General features: G+C 46.2%; 1 protein-coding gene and 1 pseudogene across 1 annotated transcript; both read right to left on the bottom strand.

The window, feature by feature from the left end:
* Window positions 1-1,721: 1,721 nt before the first annotated feature.
* LOC122154770 (protein ELYS-like) lies at window positions 1,722-14,007 on the bottom strand. The gene is made up of 10 exons (XM_042806570.1): window positions 13,868-14,007; window positions 13,187-13,303; window positions 12,105-12,189; window positions 8,881-9,031; window positions 5,903-6,035; window positions 5,634-5,815; window positions 5,102-5,163; window positions 3,317-3,464; window positions 3,080-3,230; window positions 1,722-2,366 (listed from the first exon to the last, which is right to left on the bottom strand). The coding sequence occupies exons 1-10, from the start codon at window positions 14,005-14,007 to the stop codon at window positions 2,363-2,365; spliced, it is 1,173 nt and encodes a 390-aa protein (XP_042662504.1). The 3' UTR covers window positions 1,722-2,362.
* A 10,042-nt stretch (window positions 14,008-24,049) lies between these two features.
* Window positions 24,050-27,453, bottom strand: LOC122154783 (annotated as a pseudogene).
* Window positions 27,454-27,797: the final 344 nt, after the last annotated feature.

The following is a 27,797-nucleotide window of genomic DNA, read 5'->3' as shown; positions in this document are numbered from 1 at the left end:
AAACCCTAGTGAGGCCCAGCATCAGCAGCTAGAGCAGGCTCTGATCGTACAATTGCTCGGTGGGCTCAGGACCCTTGTCTCTGAGCCATTCTCCAACACTCGACTACAGATAGGGATTTCATTTCCACATTGGTACGGCAAGCGAGATGGGAAGGAATGAGTTTCCACAGAAACACGTTCACAAACGGCATCCCTGCGTCGTTCCTGCTGGCACACAGCGGGGGAGGCTGGTTTGGGAGGACAAAGCACTTTCTGAAGGGGAAGGAACACAGGAGTAAATCGCAAGCAGCCCTCAGTAACCAGGGCAGTACTCTCACAGACAGACGGCCCTGCTGCACGGGCGTGAAGCTTTCTGCTTCCAGCAGTGCTCGAATCCGCTGGACAACCAGCGCAGGATGCTGATGGAGTGGGAGCATCCAGCAGCTACAAAAGCTGTACTGCATGGCTGAAAACTTGGCCTCTGCTGTAGCGGAGAGGCGCGGCACTGTAAAGCTTCTGTACCCTATGAAGCTGTATAGAAGGCGGCATTAATTTTCCTTACCGAGGTGCTGGAAAGACTTTCTCATGCATACCCATCTGTAAATCCAGCTGTACTACCTCAACTTTGTTTCCCACAGTATTTTAGAGGATCCACTCTGTCTTGTACCGGAAGCTGCTCCAGAGTCACGGTTCCCATTTTTCCGATTTGAGAGTAACCCAGCCTTTTAAAGTACCGCCTGGAAAGGTCTTGGAAAGAAGTGACACTTTGCGCTAATCCCACCTGGCACTGCTTGTACTTTTCCCAATGCTGGGTGGCTTTGAAGAGCTCTTTGCACACAACGGGCACCGGGCCTCTGTTTGCAGCGCAGCCGATCGTCCAACAGCTCTTCCCGAGCCGGCCTGCCCGTACGCCAGCAGAGCAGCGTTATAACCTTGCCAGGCGTTCTCCAGCGCTCCTTGGGCCAGATCACACAACACCTCGCTCTAAACAACGATCGAGTGCATCCTCTTCACAGATGAGCAAGCAAACGCATACACAAGCACTGCTGCCCGGGACGCGTGCCCCCACTAACAGGTTGAATCAAGATTTGCAAACGTGCTTGAAAGTAATACCGAGTTCCGGGATGACGGGAGCGTAGGCAAAAGCTAGGTAAGGCTTCCAACCAGTAAACCGACCCGTGCCAGTCACCTGCAGTACGCTTACATGAACGTTAATAATGGGAGATAAACTAAATGAGCAGTCTACGACCGTGTATTAGCTACAACTGCTTGTAGTTGGTTCTTTGAGTAAAATCTTACCTGGCCTGCATAGCTGTTGGATCCGGCTGAGACGAGCATACCGTTCTCGCCCTTTCGGAAGCCACTACGAGACCACTAGGCTAGATGAAACGTAAAGGCCTTCCAGCGCCCTGGATTCTGAGGGCCACATATGCTTGTGCTGTTGGTGCTCACAGAAATCACACACTACTTCCCTGCACCCTTCTCTGTGTACTGAAAATACGGTTGTAGCACCAAAAGGCAAGCGATCGGTCACCCAGCGATAGCTCCTGCTTTTGTCTGCATTTAAGCCAAGTTGAACAGCAAGGCACACCACAGCAAGGACTGCTGTGGGATAAGCCTGCTCTTAAACTATGCCAGGGGATACACAGCCAAGGAGGAAGCGACCTGAACCAACGGACACGTCGGTAACTGTAACTTGCATTTTTCCCTCTCCCTCGCATACTGGTCATCCACACGGCAGAGGGCTTTGAAAAACACATTTTATTTTAGGAACGGCTTGAATTCAACAGGAACCACAGAACATTTATCTCCAAGCACATCCAAGAGACTCGTTACCTGGACTACTTTGCCGAGAAAAAAAAAAGCATTCCTGGATTGGAAACCTGCAAGTTTTGCACAGAAGACAAAAGTACCAACAAAATAAGAAAAAACTGCTACCTTCTTACTTGAGAGTCTACAATTTCATAGTATTTTCAGATTGGCCTAGACTAAGAGGTGAAAAGCACTGCCTATCAACTCATGAGAAAACACGGGCTGGCTGCTGCCTGTAGCTTGTTTTTTCGCCACCAGAAATCAACAGCTAAGCTATTTGCGATTCGGCACATGGGAACAGATGAAAAACCGCCAGGTGATTTTGCATCGTGATACTCCAAAGTAGTTTGGTCTGAACGGGCAGAGAAGTTGCTGTTTTCTTTGCTGACATCCATTTTCTCCAAACCATCTCCAGGTATGCTTTTTGAAAACGCTTCCACTTCAGCACGATCCTCCTCAGGATTGCTCAGAGTAAGCACAGTTGCCTTATCTCTAGTCTCAGACGATGCATCCTCCGCCATTCCATGATGATGCTCCCATGAATCCCCAGGCAGTGCTATATCATCGTTGGTTACCTTTATTAAAATACAAAAAAAAAAGCCAACAAAACCTCACAGTCAATAACATGCAGGTGGTTTTTGTAAAGGGAAGACAAAAACCCCCCCAACATATACTGATATTTGTGTCCCTAGTGTCCCAAAAACCACACTGCAACTCTGCCTCAGGGAGAGGACGAGGTACGGCTGGTGGCTCTGCAGCTCTAGCACTAGAACAAACAGGGAAAGGTAACTGACTTTCACTCCCCTGAAGTCCAAACATACCGGAATTCAGGTTTATTTGACCATCGCCCCTGAAGGAAAATCATCTGACAACCACCAGCCTCTTTTCCGCTCGTTACAATTCCGCCCGATGTTAAGAAGGAAAGGCAGAAACGAAGCAGACACTGGGCAGGAAGCGGTCAAAGATCCCTGTTTGGCCACATAACCAAGTGTCTCAAAAGCAGTACACCGAGAGCTTGGTGGCAACCACAGTTCTAGTTTCAGCTGTCTTAAATTCTTGAAAACACATTTACCATCGTGTCAGTATAGGTCTTGGCCTAAATAAGATTATCATAGCCGAAAAAGTCTCTCTCCAAATATTACTTTGGATGAACTGATTACAAAAAAGCCAATCAAAGTTTATTCAGGTACACCTTCCTTCCAGAATACTAACATAATCCAAATGGATTTTTCGCTATTCCTCTCCACACACGTAGCTCAAAACTGAACTTTGTGAAAAGGCTGCTTACCTATCATATCGTGAGGAAAAGGTTTTCTGCTCATTTCCTGCCCATGCTGCTCCAATTCTGGATAACACATTACTCATGAAAGTTGCTATGATATCCAGATATCCTGAATTGGCTGGTTTTCTTGCTCTTGATACTGGCTTTGGTCTCGCAACTGTAAAGCACAAGGGAAAACCTATCAGCCTTGTGTTATCAAAGTGAGCGTTTCTTGACCGCTGTATTCCCCGCGCTAAAAATTACCTCCTCTTAAGGCCGACGAAGGCAAATGGTAAGGCCTGGCTCTCTCTGCAGCCAGCTGCCTTTGAACTCTAGGAAGGATCTTCCGATATGGGCGTAATTCAGACTTTCTGGCACATGCCCCCTCTCTGAAGCGAGGATGGCGATCATTCTGATGAATAAAAAGCGTAAAGCAGTTAACTAATTACAGCGAGTGCACTGCACAGAACAGCAGCAAGTCATTCATGAAGTTACGGGACGACGTGCCGGCTGTACTGGAGCTGGCAGCAGTAATTGTTTACCACAGCCCACTTCCTTGGGAGCAGGTGATCATGTCTGGTGCAGCCAGCTGATGTTTGCAACAGCTCGCATCCCAGTGAGACCCCCCCGTCGTCAGCTGCTGCACTGAGCCCAACGCTCGGAGACACCGACGGGGGCCACGGGGGGTCTGAGGCAAAGATGCTTTGTGTTGCGCATGACCAGCACGGCCTGCACGCTTCCTTGCGCGTATCTGTGGCACAGAATTTATAGACGGGTCTCTAGAGACAGGCCTATCAGGGCTGTTCCCCGTCAAACTCCCTAGTTTGGATCTAAGAGTACTATCACTTCTGCTGACTAAAGCCAACACCTGCAGCTCAGTGCAACTCGCAAATAATGGGAACATCAGGTTACCACGTCTTGTAGCCTCTACAGCCCTGTCAGGCAAGATGGATGTATTTCCCCTTGATTCCCTCATAGGCAGACACCTGACCCAAACTGGGTGGCTGGACATCAGCTGGCCTGGGAGACAGACAGCCAGCTGCAAGACACCTCTTGCAGCTATCATGAATGGCTTCACGTATTAAAGGACCAGATTTCTTCAAAAAATTCAAGGTCTGAAACGTCAATCAAAAACTACAGATTAAGACAGCAGTATTATTCAGTCACTAAGGGTCTGGCTAACCACTAAGAGAAATAGGATAATTGTTCACTTAGACTCTCGGGAAGCTCACATCAGCAATATGCTTTGCGTTAGCAATCCGAGTAAGCATTACTACGTAGAGTCGTAAGGACGGCAGCCAAACTAGCAGTTACAGTTTCTAAAAAAAATCCTGTAAAACAAAATATTGGCCCTTGCAATGCTTAAGTATTTTCTCCCTTCTCTGTCAAAACACGGGCCTTTCTTTTTCCCTGAACACTGACACAAATTACTTTCTGTACAAGCTAAAACTAACACACAACTTCAAATCACGCTTTGCATGAGCCTTTATAAGCCTCTCTGTGCAGAGGCTGATTTATGTTGGCAATACGTAGTGAGCTGAAACTTAATTCAAAATTATTTGCCACAAGCTGTGCCCTGGCTTGGAAGTTAGAATTTGGCCAGGGTCGGGAAAAAAAAAAAAAAATTTCTTCTCAAATACTTCTCAAACACAGTTTTTCACTTTCTCCATTCTGTCCTCCTTTTTCAAGCAGACCAGGGATCAAAACCCTAACTCAAGACTACACAGGCAGTGCGACTGAAGGGTAATAGAGAAGAAACAGCTTTCTTCTTAGGAACGCTTTTGTTCTTGCTCCTAGAGCAACGTTGTATTCCCTTCTAGACGTTCAGTCTCGGATCGCGCTTCATCAGGAGGCAGTGCTCACTTTACAGTTCCAAGAGCAGACTGAAAACATTCTCATTTGCATAAAACTGGCAGGGTACAACTGCAATTATGCGTGTGGATGGCAGGACGAGCATAAACCCATCTCTGACAGTGAAAGCAGTGCAGGAGAAAACTTGGAAAAGGTCCATCTCTTCACATTCTCAATAAAGATTCGGTAAATGATCACCTCCTTCTGGAAGCTGGTGCAAGTCATATGGACAACTCCGGAGTTCAGCAAGCACGTACCATCTGCAGAAACAACCAACATTTGACAAGCTTCCATACGCTCACAGTTACGTTATGACCAGTTTACAGTTTTTAAACAGCAGTATCTGGAAAGACAGATCTCAGTGCCCATCTTCCTCACCAGATCACTTACAGACTTTTTAAAAAAATAATTACTGCGTCTAGAACTTTCATCTCTAGCGCAATCGAGGTGCTGTGCTTTGAGCTTCAGTTCAAAGTCATTTCATTTTATAACCATCACCTCTTCGCAGGCTCTATCATAAAAGCACCAAACCCCAAAACTCAGCACACTCTCGGATGTGTTTCACAATTTTAAATCCCACCTTAGTGCAACGTAATTTGAGTTGGGTTTGTGGGAGCTGGGGGTTTGGGGGTTTGGGTTTGGTTTTCGAGTGACAGAGAACAAGAGAACTATTTCATGTCATCTGACCTCAGTTTGAGCTTATCACTATAAAAAGCAGTGAAATACCTACCAAAATTATAGGAGCTTGGATTAAAAAACTGATCAGGTGGTGGATAGGAAGGAGGCACTCCGCGACAGAGACTCTGCTCACGTACTCGAATATCCAAAACGAGGCTTGGAGAAGTCATACTTAGTCCAGTATCCAGTGACCACAGCGCAAAATAGGGGCAGTCGTGAAGGAGTTCTTCCGGCCTTAAAGAAAACAAGTGCATAAGCTAAATGCCAACTTTCAGATGAATTATCTGGGGGGACACTGAAAAGAAGCTAAGAAAAATCTACCTCAGTGAATCTGGCATTTGAGCGTGATACCAGCGGTTAATGTCAAATACACCCAAGTAAGTAGATGGCTTTCCCTCACCATACGTATTCACTTGCCAGCTGAAGACTGATACACTGGTCTCAGGAGATATTACTGTAAAAGACAAGACGTTGTTTCTTATTTGTAGAAAACATGCCGTATCCGATATTTTTAAAGCACCGCTTCCTAGTTTGGTTTAATTCTGTTCTACCACTCATGCAAAAACAACACTGACTAAGAATAAGAAAAACAATTCACGGAGTAGCAAACACCTCTGTGACAGGTTCCAGGCATCCTGCCCCTTTTTCTTGTTCGGATTGTATCCGTTCCAAGCCAAATCAGATACATAATTAGTAGCTTATTAAGTTTCCACGCATTAAGAGTTGAACAAGACATTTAGCTAGATGAACAGCTGAGCAAAAAAAAAATATGCTAGGAACACAGACACTGCTTCTTTTAGAAAGCACACAAATAGTCATCGTATACACTTGTATCACTTAGCCAGCATTACTAATTTCCAGCTTTGTCTCAACCACACATTTTCAGAACAGCTCCTCTCCTGCATGTCCGCACCGAAAGAACACAATTATCACACAAAACAAATACAGAAACAAAAGTTACAGGTATTTTTTCCATGCCTCATACTTCAGAAAAAGGAGGCAGAAAGGGGTTTTTTTTGTTGCCGTTTGGGTTTTTTTTGGTTTTCTTGGGGGTGTTGGGGGAGTGGTGTTCTTTTTTGTTTCCAACAGGTTTTTAGAAGGCACTCCTCTCAGAAACATGGCACAAGTGGAGAAAATCCAAAGGTGCTTTGATTAGATTTTGACACACCGTTGCTCGAGGATGGCATCACAAAAGACACGGAAGTTGCCGCTTCAGGACTAAGTCAAAGACAATCAGCAGAAATAGCCTAGAAAGGTCATGCAAGTGTCTTTGTGACACCAGACAGAAGTCAAGGCCCGTAAGAAGCGGGGGAAGGTGACTAACGCAGTCAAAACAAACGGCTATGCAAGTTATCACTGCAGCAGGCTCGAAGATATGGTCAGAGCGTAACTGGATTTGTAAACCCAGAGAGGTATATTTAATTACTGCAAGATAATGAAAGACACCATAAGAGTTTTAACTGTGTACATGGTCAAGGAAAGCTACCGCTGCATCCTGGATCCTGCTCTCCCTATCACCTGGGAGCAGGAGTAACAGTCCATCACCTCCTGACAGACTAGTACCTCTGTACCTGGCAAGTGGCCGAGGGAGGGCAATAACAGCACTGCGCATCCAGCAAGTTCTGGGCCTGCGCAACTGGTGGAAAACACCCAAATAGCTCATCACGGGAGCTGGGCCAGAGTGGAAAAGTCCCTAACGAAAGTCAGTTATCCTGGAGCCCATAAACAGTGACCCCAGGTGAGACCCTCTGAGCTCTTCTCCTGGATCGCAGTGGGCCTGTGACCAGCATCTCCCCTGAGTTGGGACGCCTCTCAGCTATCAACTCCTCGAGGCACCGTCTGCTGTCGAAGCCAATGATGGGCTGGGCAAAGTCGCCCCCCTCGGGTCTCAGTTATTGGCTGTTGAGGAATGATGATGCTTTGCAAGTATTTGCTCTAAGCTTGAGAAGAGGGAAATTTTAACCGTAGGCTAGCTTTTCTTCACCCGCCTCTCTACTTATCTATGTGTTTGGGTATACACAGCTGTTTTTACGAGTGTGGGTACATACATATTTCACTGGATCCAAATATTTTTGTCTGTCTGTGTGTTTGTACATCTTGTGTTTATGAATAAACATATGTACTTAGATAGATAGATACGTAGATAGATCGATAGACAGACAGACAGATAGACAGACAGATAGATACAGATAGAGAGAGAGAGATAGAGAGAGAGATAGAGAGATGGAGAGATAGATTTAGGATACCACACAGTAAGTCATTGCGATTCTTGTCATTTTTGAATCTGTACAGTTAAGTCACTATTTTAATCATAACGTATTTTACTGAATTATTTTGTAAATCATTCAAGTGGTTAATGATTAAGTGCTGCTACTCATTAATAAATCTCAATTTGCTGCCAAACTATTACCGTGTTAGTATACCCATCCATGACACCTGGGAGAAGAGACCAACCCCGACCCTGCTCCCACCTCCTTTCAAGTAGCTGTAGAGAGCGACAAGCTCTCCCCTCAGCCTCCTTTTCTCCTGGCTAAACAACCCCTGCTCCCTCAGTCGCTCCTCCTAAGACTTGTTCTCCAGAACCTTCAACTTCAAGGTGCGGCCTCACCGGGGCTGCGTACCGGGGGACGGTCACTGCCCCAGTCCTGCTGGCCACACTATTGCTGATACAAGCCAGGATGCTCTTGGCCGCCTTGGCCACCTGGGCACACCTCTGGCTCACATTCAGCCGGCTGCCGACCGACACCCCCAGGTCCTTTCCCGCTGGGCAGCTCTCCAGCCACTCTGCCCCAAGCCTGTAGCGTTGCGTGGGGTTGTTGTGACCCAAGTGCACTCGATCCCCTCATCCAGATCGCTGATACAGATCTTAAACAGAACTGGCCCCAATGCTGAGGCCTGGGGAACACCACTTGTGAGTGGCCGCCAGCTGGGTGCAGATACAGACATAGGTGTGAACAGGGAAAAAAAAAATATTCAGATCACATTCCTAAGCAACGCAGAGAATGATCTTCTTTTTCCAAGAAGACAGCTGGAGGAATAAAATGACTGACAAACGTTGCAGAGATGGCCCTACTATACAGTGCTATAGCATGTCAGCAAGCACAAAATAAACCCCAATTTCCCCCTTAAGGAAGTCCCACAAAACTCAAGCAACCTTTTGTCTATTTAAATAAGCCCAACAAGCTCGTCTCTACAGATACTCAAGACTTTCTGACTTTCTGTGGGTACAGAACAACATTCACTGCTTAGATTCCCAAACTACTTTTTTAGAATAACCAAGCACGGACATCAGAACAAACCTTCATTAACGCTATCCTCTCCGTCAACCGGCTTGGGAAATTTTTCTACAGTCTGGCAGCTCAGAAATTTGGTATTGCCGGTCGGCCCTCTCCAGGGAAAGACTCCACACGTGAGATCTAAACTGAACCTTTCGTCACAGTATTCCAAACCCTGGGGAAAAAAGGAGAGACAAAAGGTCACTTTGGCGATATGAAAGAATCTATGTACCAGAATGTAACATAATATGCACCTTATACTGTGTATTTCCCATGAGCTTCTTTCTGATGGCAAACAGAAACAACATCTGGCACGCAAGAGAATCAAGCGTCAAATCCTAAGGGGTATCTTTGGCTGTAAAGGCTTTGCACGTTTTCAAAATTTAGCATTCCCCTATCATTATTCGGTTCTAATCATGTTTTGCAGAAATCCTTGCAACACCAGGGTTTCTTTACAAACCGGAGGACAGATCTACAAAGAGGTATCTGAAATCAGGCGATACATACGCATGCAAAGCTCTTTGCTCTTGATTACAGGACTGAGGATGTTAGAGAAGTCTTGGCACTACAGCAGCTGAAGCTCTGTCAAGAGGTGTTATCTACTGGCACACCACCAGAGCGAAAACACATCCCTCTGTAGTAGCTGTGAGGACTTCTTACCGAGTAACCGTCTCCTTTCAAACCACATAAGCTTTTACCAGCTCCTCTCTAATCTTGTCACACTAATGGGTGAAATATCCCCCGGTTCCTTCATCAAGCACGGCCACCAGCAAAAGGGGAAGCAGAGAGGATGTGGGAGGCACGCGGCCAAGGCGTTTAGGATCATGAATTACTACAGAGCCAGCAAACTACTTTGAGATATACCGAAACCCCAGCAGGATTGTGCTGAACCTCTGATACCACCTTTTCCTAGGGAAGCATTAATTGAAATACTGTCTTTCCAAATACAGAATTTGTTCAGGCTGTCTACCATGCAACACATCATTGTGTGTATTGACAAATAGCAGCTCTACAATTTAAAACAAAAACAAAAACAAAAACAAAAAAACAACTCACCAACACCCCCTCCCACCTAACACACAAAATACTACCACCAAGGAAAAACCAACACAACAATCAATTGTACCACACTCTACCGAAGTTTCCTAAACTTTCAGAGCTCTAAAATGAACTGGTACGACACAGTACACTCCCATAGGATTTGATATGATACACCTAAATCACCTAATCTGAGAAGAGACAAACCTCCTCTTAACCGTTCTAGGAAATACTACTAATAAGTATCAAGGCTGGCTTTAAAAAAAAAAAAAAAAAAGGGTCTTTCATTACTGAAAAGAAAAATGCTGAATTATGCTCTGAAGCACGCACAGTTCATTCTATTTTATCAAGTAACTTCTGCAATAACAGACACCACCAGACACGTGCAGAGTAGAGAAGCCAAAACCACCTCTTTGAAAAACTAGCATGAAGCCCAAGCAACCGATCCCGTTTTCATTACAGAAGGAACGATCACTAAAACCAGTTTATAATAAATGATGTTGTCCAGAATGAGAAGTCCATCATTCCAAAAGACCGTTGCATCAGATAAAGTCCTCAAACTCCATAAGCCTTTTGGAGATTAATTTGAACGGCTATCAATTTCCTCTCTTATTCATCTATGAACAGCCACAGAGTTGGGGCAGAGGGGAAGGGAAAGAAGATACCAGTTCCTGCCTGAGACACCTTCTGAAGCAAACCACTGTATTTTACATTTTCCACTGGGGCAAGCAAATCTAAGCTGAGCAACTCCGCTGTATGGAAGGTGTTAAGTAATTACTTTGTGGACCAGTAAACTACAAGGACAGTTTTCAAACGAGATGCGCTGGTCAGACTCGGATATGAAAGCAGAGCCTCTATACTCTGTCCAGCCGCAGGCACTGTGTAGGACAAGGGCCAAGATGTGCTGCATGGCCACGCCTGGGGGCACTAGATTTACCAACTCCCGAGATGGCATAAAAATGATCTTTGTAAGCATAACTTCAACATTCCGTTACATTAATTGCTTGAGCACAGGCTTAAACCAGCCCTGAAGGCAGTGGAGACACAACTCTGATGCTTATTTACAAAACTACAGTGCCACATGTTCCAAAACTCCTATTTGTGACTTTTTACCATGGTAAGAAGTCAGTTGCACTGTCTCATAGCCTCAAGTCTGATTCCTGGAAAGTAAAGCACTGCTGTAGTAGACACAAGTCTTTCAACTTCCTCTGAATTCTATTCAATGAACGAGGGTCAACGCTAGCTTCCTCTTTGTTTACTCAAACTTGGCCTGGCAATCGGGAACAACTCTTACACTTTCTGCCATGGAAGATGGACAAGGATCTTGACTCAGCCAGTCATATAGGCAGAGAGCCATGTGGTACTGACCAATCTCTGACTACAAGGAAGTATTCTGAGACTGAAAGTGTCCACCGTCGAGCACAGGGCCTGGCTTAATGCATCTTTGGGGTTTGGGGAGGGGGGCTTGGGAGTTGTTTTGGGGGGCAGTAGGTATCATCAGGTCTCAGTACGAAGCTACACGGCTCATCTGGAAGCGAGCTGAAGAACCCATCTTTTCTCCCCGGAGGCTCCAGCTGTTTAGTTCCTTCTTCAACTCCCTCCCGAGATTGGTTCCTGTTTCAATCTTCCACAGCACTCAGCACAGGGAAGCAGAGGGAGTAAAATATCTCAAACCCAGAGACTGGTGCCTGACACCTGCTGGAAGCCTGTGAATGTACTACTGATTGGACAGTCTGCAGAGGGTCAGGAAGTCTTACAGTAATTACACCACAGCTTTCTCAGGTCACAAACACAACAACATTATTCAATCCTTTGGTGTGCTTTTTTAAAAACGGTGCCAAGCAGAATTTCTAGTAGACCCATTCTTAAAGGCTGCTGAAGGACCTCAGCTCTCTGAGGTGAAATCTGGTGCTACTCACATCTTCAGTTAAGAAGAATTTTATTTGGAAAAGCTGCTGCCTCTTCGGGAGTTGCATGTATATGGGCTCTTTGCAGACGAATCTAGTTGGAACACACGACACTGCAGTGTGAAGTTGTATGACTTGTTCTCAAGAAGTACGGACAAAGGCCACGCCCAAGAAGACTCGGCAAAACATTTTTTTTTTAGTCAGCTCTGAGTTTTGACGGCAAGTATTAGCCCAGCCAACTCAACTGCTACTCACGAAGAGGAAATTACTGTTTTCAGCTTTTGACATACGTGCACGTCTTACCTCGTACATGACCTGTCCTGATGCCAGGCGTTTTCTCTCATGAAATAGTAACTGCAACAGATGTAAACTCACAGCGTCACCTTCACTGAAAAAGGTACAAATTATGACATGTGATTACAAAGCTGCTTTATAGTCCTTGTCATCACCTCATCAGAGCTAGACCAAAGCCTTCTTAATAGCATGCTCTTGCTGAAAAGAAAAACCCACTGCCCAAAACATGACAACCGGTCACATTTAGCGGCTAAAACACAAAGGAGGAAATGCTGGCACTAACAGCTTTGGGGACAAATGCCAACCATGCAGTCTGAAAGCTTTAATATGCTGTATGGACTAACGTTTCTTGGAAACGGTTCTTCACCGTGAAGCGTTCTCCAGCAAAACTGCTTTACAGTCACACCCAAAAAGATTGACACTCTCTGGACAGCTGGGCTGATCAAGTAGCTTGCTGATGCTGAAAGAGAGAGGTCTTTCTTTCTCCCCTCCCCTCCCCTCCCCACCAAACTTCCCGTCCCTCTCTTGCATACGCTGCACCCTTCCACCTTCTGATCTGATTCATTAGCCCGGCAGGAAACCATCGCCCTCTCTGCTCAACAGTGAGCGTTTTGTGCCAGGTGAGCTGAACCGGCTCGTGAAGGCTCCAGAGGCTGCTGAAGCTGGCACGAGGTGACAGGCAATACTGTCACCTCCCTCCTTCCGGGGCAGCAGGCTGCGGTAGCGGCACGTTTAGTGTTCCAGGTCTGCAGCCTCGGCTCCTTTCAGCGGCAGTTTCATACCACGGTGCGAATATCAAAGAAATCATGAAGCAGTCATCAAGAAACAAAGCAAGCGTTTAAGAAAGCGAGCACAACAATACAGCCGCTGTTGCTTTGCCTCCTTTCGGGAGGCAGGAACCAGTAGGTCCCTCTTCACTTCTGCTAAATCCTGACAAGGTTGCATTATAAGCTTAACGGCTTCCGTACCTGAGAGAATCGTCTGCACAGCTGAACAAACGAAACATATATGCACGTATATATCAACTGTATGCGGACAAATATTGAAAAAAAAAAATAATAATCAGTGGCTTATAGTAAGTGTTTATTCACCTTTCTTGGGTAGACTGAACAGCCCACAAGTAGCAACAGTTGCGAGGATCCTTTTCAGGCTCTTGAAAAGTGACAGCATAGACAGGAATCCTTCCTCCTGCAAGCTGAGAGTGGTCCCTACAGGTTTAAAGAAATTTAAAAGAAAAAGAAAAGAAAAGAAATTAAGAGGTGATCCTACTGGCCCTAACAGTTTGTAGAGGGCTAGAAGCATCTCCTGAGAAAAGAGCACCTTCTGTGCTTATCCTCAAAGTACAGAGGTCATAATTCCCTCTCAAACAAGTGAGTCAAGGAAGCAACTACTTTTTATGCAACTGTCAAAGGGTGAGGAAATTACTGTCCATCCAATGGAACAGCCTGGGTTTATGCCCTTCTCTGCCTGAGGGGGAGGAACACAGACGATTACTGCAGCTGCCAGGCAAATGACTGTTCTGGCTGCTGTAGCCTACTTCAAGATTGAACTTAAAACGCAGCGTATCTTCTGAACAAATGTAAACCAGTGCCAAACAGAAGTAGTTCCTCGTTTCTTTACTTGGACTACGTAAAGCCCCTTTCTTCCAGACTTCTGAACCTTATCTGTACCTTCACAGTCGCTTCTTGCCGTCTAATTATCCCTCCACTGTCTATTTAGGCATCCAACAGTTTCCGGAGAGGCACTGCAGATTTGCTGAAGTGAATCCCTACCCGAATTTGGACAAATATTTCGAGCGAGATTGCTCTCTGGCAGATTTAAAATCATCTCTTAATTTTTCTATTCCTCGTGAGTTCACATGTCCCTTATTCTCATCTCCAAGTGTTCCACGCAAACTCTCATTCACGTGCATTGCTGCCTCAGAATGGCTCACTCCCCTGTTTCGGTCGAGGCTGACACGTAAGAAAGAATATGTTTTCAGGCACAGACCAGCTATTGATTCTTCATGTCTCACTAGTATCATCCGGGACACTTTAAAGAATATCACCACCAAAATCACACTAGCAACATTATGCCTTTCAATGCATGCCCTAATTGCAGTAACTTCTTCAGAAAAAGCATTTCTAAGATCTGTTTCATCGAAATACACACATTTCCTGGTTTCACCAAATGCCACCGAAAGAAGAAACTGTCTGATAAAAATCAGCTCTATCACGTCCTAACTGCTTGCCATAACCCAAAGAAGCACGCTTTCCACAATGCCTCAATCCACAGGCACAGTAAGGAAAACAATCCCGGTCCACTGGGGAGAAGGCGGTCCGCTCGGGCCTTGTGTGACTTCACAGCTCTGTCAGAAGAGGATTTCTGAGCATTCTTCCAAGATTACATGCAAAATTTCAGTCCCGGAAACAGTTCTCTTGTAATTAACGTCCTTCCTTAGGCAAAACATGGAGACCGGTGCACCGCCAGGCACAGCCAAGTGTAAAGGCCTACTTACTCCCTCTTCAACGTTTTTTCCACAGTGACAGGTAGCCATCGGAAAAACCCACGACGAGATGATTGCTTCTGCTTATGTAGCTCAGGGTTGATACTGCTGTTCCCGAAGGATTTTGTAATTGAAAACAGAGATGTCTCCCTTCTCTGGCCACAGTTTTTCTTCTCTTTGGAACTCCCACAGGAATTCCACTGGCAACTTCCAGATCTACACACACAAAACCACACAAGGAATGAATGTGTTATGCCATTCACGTTGCATTTTCAACACTGACGTGACTACACGGGTAACCTAATTCTACCAGCCCAGGCAAAATACCCATTTATGCAACGCTTCTTTTGCTACTGCCGTCTTCTGTGTATTCAGAGAACATAAGAACTCTCCGATCGGACGGGTATTCTCCCTCGTATGGCAAAACCAGGTAAAAGCGTAACCTTCAGCGACAAATTCGGCTTGGACTTTGGAAATCAGGAGTTGGGGCTTCACGGTGAAGCTATCTGAAGTGCCATCAACTCCCAAAGCCACTGCTGTATTAGCTGGAACAGCGTATGCCATCTGAATACACCAACCGGAGATCTCATTCACCCACATGCATGAATTTTGGAAAGTCGGATTTGTTTCAAAAAGCAAGCTTAAGATCTGCCCCAAGTCAGCTAAGAGAAGCAGAACAACGTTCCCAAGAAATAGGGCACCTCCGGCACAACTTCCTGCCAGGCAGCTGCACCGACTCAGACGGTGAAATCCCTACAGCTCACCGGCAAGAATCACGGGGACATGGGGATCGTGGTGGGAGGGGGGCGTTTACAGCATTAGCGGGAGCACTGGGCCACTCCCATTTTTCATCAGTTCAGGACTAGGTGATGTCAAACTGCCACCTGTAATCAGCACTCATCAATGTCTGCACACGAGTATCTGCAAAGTGGCACGCATACTGTTTGTTAAAAAGACACCAGGTTTCTTCCTTTTAAATTCAAGTTTAAAAAGCGCACGCTTACCCGAGTTCTCTTTCATTCTGACTGCAAGATAAATTATCCAAGCAAAGGTCAACCAGAAGTAGGTGGCCAACATCTGTAGCCACTGCTGCCACGCCAAAGAGCCATTGCAGGCTCGGATGTAGGTGCCGAGCGCTCGCACTGGTGATGCCTCCGTGATTAGTTATGAGCTCTACAGCAGTTACCTACAGGGAGAGTGCAAGTCAGTATTTAAGCTGCTTGACAAGCTAAACGGAAATCATTCGAAGGTGAAACCAGAATTAGCACATCAGAAACAAGAAGGTAAATACAGGATCATTAGGCTTACAGACAATATCCAATTTTATCAAGAAAAAATAATAAAATAAAGCCCTCTACAAACACCTGGTACTTCTTCCCATTCACTAGATCTCCCGCAGTTACTTAACGGAATTACCTTCCGCTCACATGGCGCATTCTGTTATTACAGCTCACCAACCTCCCTTTGCTACCTGGAAATAATTAAGTCTAAGAAAACACAGAAAATCAGACGTATGCAAGAAACTTGACCGTAATTAAGGGACCGAAGGAAGACAGACAAAACTAAATCGCCTTCTCCCACTGCTCACAGCCCATCGGCACTGGGACACCGGCTACGCCTCCTTTGCCAAACAGGTATTACGATAAATCATGGCTGTAAGTCACACGAGGCAGCGGTCAAGTCGCATGGTAGACGCACCATCTGCATGGGAATTACACATTTTTACACAGTGTTCAAGGGAGATACTGGCTCAGTAAAATTTACGCTCGTCCTCATGGAGGGTAAAGGTAACAACCAGATAAACTAAAAAGTTTTCCATGCACACCAGCACTTTTGTGAATGGGAACAAAAATTTGAAAGGCCAGACTAAAACAGCAGCAAAAAGAACAGCAGCTTGTGGGATAAAAAGCTAACTCCAACTACGGAAGAAGCCTACAGACCAGGAACATTTGTCAAAATACCGTTCAATAGTTCTGAAACATGCAACCATTATAAACCAATTTTAGATAATTAATGCCTTACATTCAGATTCGCTTTTCCAAGAATCCCATTCAAATAATACTCCACTGACACTCTGAGTTTTCTGCTGTGCTTCACGTGTATATCCAGAGGGCAGTGAGAGATGCTCACACACACACACACAGAATTACACCAATATTCTGTCGAAGCTTGAGAGTTTTTTTTTTAATTCTCTGAGTGACTACACACCTACTCTTACTCAGAAGGCAGTTATACGGTCACTATAAATACCCTGTATTAAAACACTAAGGGCTTCACACCTTGGACCACAGTTACTCTAAGCTAGTGTTAAACTCTACAGCTTAGCTGTCCACAGAAGATATACCCACGTGGAAAAGAGTCCAGAAACAAAGGTGCTCATTAAAGCCTTAAAACAGTAACGACTGTTAGTACTGTGGAAAGTGATGTTAAGAACAGATCTGCATTTTACGTTTAAAGATCATCAGCGTGAAGACCAGAGAAACATTCCAGCAGACTCAAAACGCGTATGACGTAACTTATAATTTGGAAGTACGAGTTACCGAAGAAATTCAAAACCTATGGACCGTGGCCAAGTACAAGTTTTATCTACTTGGTTTTGCTTACCCTTACTCCCACACTCACAACTTCAAAGCTAACAGTCCAACTGGCAATACCTCTGCCCTGTCTATGCCCGTCTGCCTCATCTAGTCGCAAAAAGATAGGAAGCAAAATGAAAGCAACAGACCAAACATGCTTATAATCCAGAGCACTAGGGTGTAAGAGCAAACACTCAAATAAGCTGTGACTTTATTCCGAAATCCACAACCTTCATCACACAACAGCCAACTTTTCCCCCACAACGTTTCTTCACATTTTCTCCTGAGGCATTTCTTCGTGCTATAGAAAAACTCCCTAATACAACCGAGAACTACATTCGACCTCAAGTCACTTCTGTAGACACAGAGGCGGTAGGTGACATGGTCCTTCTTAACCTTTCCTTCTCCTATTCCCAGTTCACTTAGATTTAACAAATAAAACTATAAAAAGCAATGTCATTTTCCACAAATGTCATTTGCTTACTGATTATATGCTGATGTCAGCACACAGCATGCCCTTCCGTCTGAAACTCCGGGATTTCTCAAGGTGATAGGCAAACTAACACAGTGGAGCGGCAACCCAACTCCTATCTTCTGAAATTACCACAGTACAAATGCTTACTACTAGTAATCACACTGTAGCATTACAAACAAACAAGCAAAATGCCACCCGTGTTCTAGCAAGTCAAGCCAAATCACTTTACGGAAAGCTGGGTAAGAAAGAAGTATTTACTTGTTGCAGATTCTGGGAGGATAAAACCAGAATGCACCTTGATGTTCAATTAACTTACGCTGATTCTTGTTTGCATTAAGACAATGAGACTAGGGGTCATCACATCATTTGAGCCCAGGGCTTATACAAGACAGAAAAAATTGGCAACATCACAACACTGTATCCCCTCCACACAAACACAATTTCAATAATCAGAGGTTCAAGGGCCACACACGGAAAGTTGATCTTTCAACAGTCTGTCAGATAACTTACTAAAGGCTCTTTTTTCTAACCTAAGGCAACAGAAAGAATCTGTTCTGCTCTGAAGTCACCGGCTTGCTTGTCTGAGACTCATGGGACTGGGTCTAAGTCATTTACAGCACAACTACAGACCTCTGAGATATGTTAAAGACAGTATTTCTGACAGAATAAACCATTCAGGAAATGTATGCTACAGAGACTTTAAAGACTGGGGGGGTTTCCCTTTTCACTCTGCCCCAAAAAGCATAGTTTTCAATGCCCTTTTTTGTGGAAGCGGAGAGTTAGGTAACTATGTGCTCTGCAGTAAAACCACAAAACTTACCTTACGATCAGTCAACTCCAAAGATAATGGTACCGTTAGGCCCAGGATCAAGGCTGCCTTGACTGGATACTCTGAAGCGACAGAATGCTAACGCAATACAGAAAAAATACCTCCTGCAAAGAGACGCTCCAAAGCTTTTCCGGAAACAGGATCGTGCAGCACCTAACAACATAAAAGCTTCGTTTCTCCAATTAAAAAGCACGTACCCTTCCTGGAAGAGCCACGCCTTTAACCACTCTTGATATTCCAAGGTCGTACAGACAGAGAACGCTTCCCTCTGCTTCTTCCAAGCCAACCAGCAGCCCAGTTCTCTTCTGCCAGGAAAACTCCTTTACCACACGCACAGTGGGAGGCTGTTTATTTGCTCCCTGGAAACGGTACGCAGAGAGCCGCGCTCCTGTCACAGAGCTCACCGCCTGGAGTTGAGGACCACACGCCTGCCACGCCAGGCCATGGCTCCCTGGAAGAGAAACGCAAGAGGACTTAAGCAAAGGTCCAGCAGAAGACTGAAAACTGCCGAGAAGTCACAGTCACCGCCCTTTCCTTCAGTAAAAGTACCGAGCAGAGGAAGACCAACCCGCCCGATTCCGGTCAAGTAGTTAAAGCCACCCGTTGAAATCCTCAAGGAATGTATTTGAAAATTAACACCTTTGTTATTTTGCATTTGTACTTGTCACTCCCGCACTGAAGAGTTCTGATTGTTTGGGATAAAGATTACGAGATATTGATCTCTAGTCTGTTTACCATATTCAGCTAGGTTTTGCTAGAATCCTCTAAATACATAGGGGAATACAAGTCCTAAAGCCTACTTTGAGTAGAGCAAATCTAAACCAATTCGTTTCTAGTGTATTCATTTTACTTGCCACATGCCTACTTTGGGCAGGGATTTAGACTTCAGCAAGAATTTATCTTAAAATGGGCACCACATGAGTAAACTCAAACTGTTACACGTGCTGAGCACAGGAAGAATTTAACACGTGCTGTTTCACTGAACTTCCTCAAACTCAAAGCAAGGAGTAACTCAACTCAACCACTGCACTTCCAGTCAGGCAGGTGGACTCTAGCTGGTCTAAACAGAAGCCCAGGCATCCGGGCAGGCACCCAGCTCTACTTTCAGATCACCTAGAAAGTCAATGACCTAATCTGCTCAGCCACTTTCAGCAACTCTCACTGGGTACTCATCTGCGTCCTGTCAGATTCTTGGGAAATACGGATGCAGCGCTCAACAGCCTTCTCCCCCTCCTTCTGTTTTTATTCACACTAGAAAAGTAAAACCAGGGGGGTTTGCCTCTGTAACATTTCGGCATGTGACGGTCACAGAGATTGAGCTGGTACAAATCAATACGGCCCCAAACAACACTATTACTTTTTGGAAAACTGCCTCTTACTGAATTAGAATTTGAGGAGGGCCACCGACCCAGCAACGCTTACGGAAATTGTTCTGATGGCACAAGATGGGTGCAGGCTGCTGTAGTTTCAAAGCTGAGCTACACTAACGTTTTAATATGAACACGTTTAATAGTTAAAACATCCTTTCTGTTCTCGGCAAACCCGACGCATCTTAACAGCACCAACCTGACACAGTTGCTACGGTGCCCCGGTGCTTCAGGTAACCTCCAGGCAATAACATCTTTGCACCAAGACCAAATTTAAAGGAAAATGCTCACCTCCAGAAAACTTCCCGCTCAGCACAGAATCTAGGGTTGTCTCATCTTCCCCAAGTGCCTGAACAGTCACCTCGGGAAACTGCAGCAGACTGCTCGTTACCCGAGCCATCAGGTCTCGCACTCTTCACTGTAAAGAAAAAAAAAAAAAAAAATGACCCACGTCAGCCCTAACTATTTTTGAGATTGACACAAGTTCCATCGGGATGCAGCGAATCATCTCCTGTACATCACCTGTAGTTCTTTCCCTTAAAAAAGCGGCACTCGGGACAGTTTTCAATCTCACAGCAGAGCAAAGCGAGAATCCTTTCCCTTCTCTGATGCCTGTGGGATCACAAACAAAAAGTGACACAGACGTATGGACAAGATAAATAACAGGAAAAAACCCAATACCCTGAGTTCACGTCTGCTCACATAGGCTAATAAGATGCGAGCTGAGAAAAATCGTATTTCACATTGCAAGCAATACAGACTTCCACAGTTCATCATTCAGAAAGTAGTTTCCCATACACTTACGATGGAAACAGAACACAGCACTTTAAAACACTGATATTTTCCTGTTCTGAGATCCTCGTATTCCTTATTCCAGTCCCTTCCTTCCTACTGCCTGCCCTCATCACATCCCTGCAGTCTACTACAGAAATTTCTAGGCCCTTCAGACGGTGTCCACACTTCTACAGGTGCTCCACAAGGAGTTCGTATTTCACTATGTCAAAACAGAGGTGCTGGTGGCAAAACTTGAGAGCTGAACTGATTTACAGGGTTAAATAGGTGGCTAAACAAGAGATATTCCATACACATGGGAATGCAAACTACTCCAAGTTACTACGTTCTGCAAGTTCTCTGCGCTATTGAAAATGGCACCGTAAGAAAGTTCATGCTCTGAAGCCTGTGCACTGGAATCCACTACATGTCCAGTCACAAGCACTCGGGTTGAGAATATGTCCAGTATCTTCTGCCAGCAAAACCAAGGAGTGTGGGAAAGGCAGGAAGTGTAAGTCAGGGGCCTGCACTAAGCACAAGTCAACACGTTGAAAAAAGCGTTGCCAATGGCAAAGCCAGTATCGCAGGACGCTGCTGCAGCCAGCCAGCCTGACCACTCTGCCAGCATTCACAGCTAGCACAGATCAAGTTCCAACTGGGACAACTTCTTTGCAGCAGTTTTGCTGCATTTGCTTTTTGGTGCTTGTCAGCGTTTCAAAGTAAACAGCGGGACAGCCTTTTGCACTGCATCCGGGGGCTCCAGAGAGTCAAAAGCCCTCACCTCCCTCCACCCGCTGGCAAAGCTCCGCCTTACGCAGCCCAGGACACCAAGAGCCTTCTCTGCACGGGGGCCACTTCTGCCTCACGGTCAGCTTGGTGCCCAGCAGGCTCCCAGGGTCTCTCTGCCAAGCCTCTTTCCAGCTGGGCAGCCCCCAACACATGCTGGTGCATGGGGTTGTTCCTCCCCAGGTGCAGGACTTGGCCTTTCCCCTTGTTGAACTGCCTGAGGTTCCCGTCAGCCCATTTCTCCAGCCTGTCAAAGTCCCTCCGCGTGGCAGCGTGACCCACCGGGGTATCACCTCTCCACTCAGACCAAAACAGGAGTTTTACTCTAAAAGGCCACGAGCATATCGGAGACCGTCTGCCTCGGAATTCTACAATCAGGCTTATCTCACTCAAGCGCAGCCTACAGATTCTCCTGCAGAGTCTGTGCGGCTGCTCCATAAGCACGAATCTACAGCAGCAGGTGAGAAGAAGAAAGAGTTTCAGCTCTCTAGCCCAACAACCCCCAGCAGAGAAGATCCCGGAGCTGATGCAGCCCACAGCTTTGACTTCCCTTTAAATGAAAAAAACAAGCCAAACCACCCCAGAACTTGACGCTAGAGCCAGTTTACCCAGCTACCTCCTGTGGCTATTCCCTGACAAAACTCCGCTGTCATCCAAGGGGTGCAGTCCCTGCCTAACACGGCAGAGTTTGCAAAAGCTCCCGACGTCAGTTCTGAAATGATGCTCTTTTTCACACCGCTTGGTGTACCTGGACAGACGGACGTAGGTGCTGAGTGCCTCAGCACAGAACACACACGCAGCCTTCCTGGCAGAGGGAGACCGTAGTCAGCAGGACACCTCCAGCGCGCCACCCCCCAGTGACATCTCACCGCTTGCCCCTCGCATCACAGATTCCAGAATCACAGCATCACACTGAAGACAAAGGCCTTCCAGAATCTCTGGAGGTCACCCGGCCCAGCCCCCCTGCTCAAGCAGGGTCCCCAGGGCAGGCTGCCCAGCACCCTGGCCAGACAGCTGTTCAATCCCGAATGCTGAAACATACTTTTACAAACAGCAACCTGACAAGCTGAACTGCGGGGACATCTGCAACACGGGCAACAGGCCTGGGTTTTTGGTGACTCTCTCCTACAGATTTAAGTATGTTCTCCCCACGCGAGGGAAACAACGCCACACCAGCAAAGCCTAACTTTTTTTTACCACGCACTCTAATCAAAAGAAGCCTATGCACAATAACCTCCCTAGCAAAGTATATGCCCATGAGAAACTATCACCTAATTAATTAAACAGCTGTGTAGTTTGTGGCAAGATGCAGCTCATTTTAAGTTAAAAACTGAACGGAACTTGGAAGCGTGTCTCCTTTGTTTCCCCACTGGGGGAAAGGATGGCTATCATATATATATATAATAAAATACATATCTATAAAACGTATATAAGCACATATCATAAACATACATATAACAGATACCCTTCGGGCTTTGAAACTGAGAGAAAATGAGCTCCTAACAAAAATTCAGCGTAAATTTCATTTCACTCTACTCAGAGCAGTCCCCTCATCTGTTTCCACCTCAACTAGCCACCCACTCATACAGAGTTCAGAAAAAAGATGAATGGCCTCTTGCAGGATTTTTGATTTTGCACGGTTACATTCCTTACAATACCTAAAGCCGTCCTCACGGTCTGTCTTCTCTGGTTTGCAAAACAGCAATAAATACGCCCTGTTTTGGGTATAATCGTAGCGCACCCACCTTTAAATTTCTTTGTCAGCTTTGTGAGAGGAGGAGAGAAAAGGAAGGACTCCTTTTCCTCAACAGGCCGTTTCTGATGCATGGCAGTTCTGCAGGATCTGGTTCTTGAAACAGGATCTGTTGAAGTTCTTGATCCTTCATCACGTCCTGACAGGTTTATGTCTTCAAGCAGCAAAGGACTGCCATCAGGTCCTCGGCAGAAGGCCTCCTCCCCTGTGCTCTCCTTCAATAACGATCGTCTCTTTCTGCCCCGACGGGCTCTCCTTACTGGACTCTGAAACAGAAAAGGCCCAAACAATAGGCCTCAAACCAAAGTTGACTTCTGAGTGCATTCCCCCACCAGCAATCAGCATCTTAGCAGCAGAATGAAGCAACCAGCACCTTATCAGCATGAAAATGCAACCCTGGGAACAATCCCTGGGAACTGTAAGTAAACAATAGGAAGTAACTATAAATCCCAAATGTAAAGAAAAACAGAAACTCCTCAGACGTGCCCGGATCCTGGCCAGATCCGGACACGCCTGAGTGAGGCATGTCAATCTACCAGGTATCTCCTGTGCATTTCGTTTAGACTTGTTTGTTAAACTGTATAAAAGCCAGACCCTCTCACAGCACAGACGGAGACCTCACCTACGAGTGGACACACTGCGTAGGACTTCCCAATTTCTGGGAAAGGCTCTCTGATCCTTCGCTGTGACGGGGCTCCCCAGCTGATGCACGGGTCGGGGTGATGGTAAAGTATGAGGGCAATTGGTGATGGATCTTTCTTAATCACTATAGCCAGCTTTATGTAGTAACGACTAGGTGCATTACCTTGCTTATTCTTTCTGCTGCTTTAAACAGTAATGTCTAGGTGCATTACCTTGCTTATTCTTTCTGCTGCTTTAAGGTAAAATAAGCCTATTTCTTTAACTTGGTGTCTGTGTCCTTTGTGTTAACCCCGTCAATTGGCAAACCAGACTCCCGGGTGTGGCTGATTCCTCATTTGCCTGTGGAAGTTCTTGCTCACGAGTATCCGTTTTTTCTGGCTTGGCATGTGGAACTCTTCTTCTGCCCCTAGGAGAACCAAGGATTTCCACTCTCCCACCTGCACGTATGCCTTCCTGAGTACAGGCAGATTCTTTGCCTGCCAAGAAAATTTGTGCCCCCTTCCTCGCGCGTCTTCTAGGAGTGACAGGAAGTTTAAATCCTGCCCGAGGAAGCGATGATTTAGACAGATCAAGGGCAGAATTTTCCAAAACTTCTGATGAACTCCTCTTCCTCCTTCTGCCTCTTTTAGTTGGCACAGGTAAGAGGAGTTGGTCACTAGGCAGCCCCTCCTGATCCTTGACAATACTGCCAGTAAATTGTCAATCAATGAGTTTCGGTTTTCTTGCACTTCTGCTGGGACTGACTGCCTGTTTAATCTTCTGATCGGTGGCACTCTGGCCAGCTTCTTGACCTCCTGCTCAACTTTTTCTTCCTCTAGTCCTTTTGGAAGGAGCAGAAGCAATAATGCTACCTTCAGCAGGAGAACTTTCCTCGCTAGCCTCTTGCGAGACTTCAGAAGCAGCTTCCTCTGCTCTCCTTAATCCTCCTCTTGGAGTAACAGCTATGGGCAGCCTGCTGACGGACAACGCTTGTCCATCAGAATGGCTGCTTTCTACTTTTTCTGAATTAGTCAGTTTAGGCTTCCTACCTCTCCTAGGAGGAACAGGCATCACAGGTATTTGCTCATCTCGAGTATTTCCTCCCGTTTCAAGTCTACAAGTCTCAGGTGCTCCTTTTGTTCGCTTGGTACTTCTCCCAGGAGACATTCAAACAGAACCGGTCTGTCTGTCTGCAGCAGTTGATGAGTGCCTTCCGAGGGAATGCCTGGACTTCCACTCAGTTGTCCCCTTGTGTGTGTTCTAGCAGTGATGCCATACTCTACTTGATGCCTCCTGGTTTCATCTTCCACTCCCGTCACAGGTGATTAAGGGAGCCTTTGCCTTCTGGAATCTAGTGACCTTTGTCCTGGTTCGGGCTGGAATTGAGTTCATGTTCCTTTTCGGGAGCGAGAAGAATGCTGCCAGCACACTGAGCTTTCAAGGACTCTCCAAATCCCTATGTCCTGCCTTTGCGCAGGCACAAAAGAAGCAGGGATGGGACACGGCTGAAGCACCGGGCCCGGACTGGCCAACGGGCTATTCCACGTCATGTAACATCACGCTCGCTATGTAAAGGAGGGGTGGGCGGGAAGGGGCTCTCTCTCGCTTCCGGGATTGCAATCGCGGGGTCTTAGTATTTCGGGATCGCTAGCCGGGAACGGGCTGGGTGTCGGTCAGCGGGTGGTGAGCAACTGCACGGTGCATTGCCCGTTTCTAATTTCTATTACTGTCACCGTTTTATTTTATTACCATTAGTAAACTGTTTCTATCTCAACCTGCAAGTCTCCCTTTGCCCCTCCAATTCCCTCCCCCATTCCCAGGTGGGGGAGGGAGGCCGAGCGGCTGCGTGGTTGTTAACCGCTTCTTAAACCCTGAAAAGATGTATTTAGCACGTCAGTATGATATGAACAGATAGCTGCTCGTCTAGTGGAATGGAAGACAAGTTCAGCTTTACCGATTCGTTCCTATGTTACTGAAAAAAGAACATGTCCCAGCACTCACTGAGTCTCAAGGTTAACTTGTTCTAAGAGCCTTGAAGTGACAGGGCAAACTTTCGGGTTTGATTTCAGAAGTGATCAGTAAAACAGAAAAAGATACGTGAGGAGAAGGCTGTTAAGCAGTTTCACAAAACAGTTTCCCAGGTTTTTGAAGCTCTGAAAATGACTCTGAGATATAAAGAGCTCTCGGTGTCCCTCAGCTGCATCACATTCACCATCGTCACTAGCTGGCAATTCACGTTCAATCTGTTGCTCTGAAGCAGCACAGCTGTGTTGAAGATTGCCTGGTGGATGGAGCTCACTACACGGCGATGTTTCAGGAGCTGCTTCTGAGGTTTCTGCCGTACCCACACTATCTTCAATAACCTGAAGGTAAAAAATGTCTGTTAATGCATTCTTAATTACCAGACAGACTAACTTCAAGCTGAGCTTCGTGAAACTGAGGACAGTGAAATGCTGCTTTTCCTTTCAGACCACCACCACGTGTAAAGTGGGAAACATACAATCTACTCCCTGCCACAGATAACAGTTCATGCGTTTAAGGGACAGAGAACAGACTATTCCATTTATGCAATGACACGCTCCATTTCTGCTCTTTCTGTTCCTGGATAACGATTTGCCACCACCCGTGAACAACGTGAGCAGTTTCACAACACAAGCTGCACACACGACCGGCAGCAATCGTCACGCTGCAGAACTTTCTGGACTGACCACAAATCCACAGGTCGTACAGACAGAGAACGCTTCCCTCTGCTTCTTCCAAGCCAACCAGCAGCCCAGTTCTCTTCTGCCAGGAAAACTCCTTTACCACACGCACAGTGGGAGGCTGTTTATTTGCTCCCTGGAAACGGTACGCAGAGAGCCGCGCTCCTGTCACAGAGCTCACCGCCTGGAGTTGAGGACCACACGCCTGCCACGCCAGGCCATGGCTCCCTGGAAGAGAAACGCAAGAGGACTTAAGCAAAGGTCCAGCAGAAGACTGAAAACTGCCGAGAAGTCACAGTCACCGCCCTTTCCTTCAGTAAAAGTACCGAGCAGAGGAAGACCAACCCGCCCGATTCCGGTCAAGTAGTTAAAGCCACCCGTTGAAATCCTCAAGGAATGTATCTGAAAATTAACACCTTTGGTATTTTGCATTTGTACTTGTCAGTCCCTTCTCTCGGCCCTTCCTCACTTGGCAGGCTTCCCAGTCCTTTGATCATCTTTGTGGCCCTTTTCTGGACCCTCTCCAGCCTGCCCACATCTTTTTAGTACAGCGGGGACTAAACTGCTGGCAGACTCGAGGGTGGGCTAGCCAGTGAGCAGGAGGAAAACCCGTCTCTGGGAAGACCGGGTGTCTCAGCCAGCGGTGAGGGAGGGAGCCCAGGGTGGGGGCACAGAAGATAGCTGGGCTTGAGGCCATGCTGACCTCCTGGGGCTCTGTAAACGAAGGGCGTGCGTGGGAACCCCCGGAGTGACAGCACGCCCGCGGTGTCACTCGCGAGCTTGAATCGCAACAAGCCGGAGAGGAGGCTTCAATCTGCTGACTTCAAAACAAAATCTGGTCAGTCAGTAGCAGCAAGGCTATGGTTCAAAATCAAACGTAAAAATAAAGAGCCACGACATGCTTTTTTTCCTCTGTCCAAGAACTGTGCGTAATAGGAGTAACTCGACTGCCGGGCTGGGCGAGCCGAGGACTCAGGCCAAGGAGGAAGAACGTAGCCGACTCAGTATGAGTGATAAAGTGTGCTTCAGTTTATTGATTTTCATTACAGCCTTTTATAATCCTTCTACTAATTATGCCTACTAGTCACTAGCTGATTGGCTTAAGCTCTAAGGGTCGTATTCTCACGGTCCACCTACTTGCAGTTAGCTTACAGCACAAGTTTCTCATAACACTAAGTTTCTCACGCTACTATTTCTGATTCCTGTTTACTTGTTTTCGATACACAACAGTACCGTAACACAATGTTTCTCAGACCACCGTTATCATAACACTAGGTTTCTTAGACCACTATTCCTAATTCCTCTCAACCTGTTTTCGACACACCACGGTACACAAG

Source organism: Tyto alba, unplaced genomic scaffold (genome assembly GCF_018691265.1).
Source record: "Tyto alba isolate M040663 unplaced genomic scaffold, T.alba_DEE_v4.0 Super-Scaffold_47, whole genome shotgun sequence".
NCBI lineage: Eukaryota > Metazoa > Chordata > Aves > Strigiformes > Tytonidae > Tyto > Tyto alba.
This window is presented reverse-complemented; position numbering and strand designations above follow the sequence as displayed.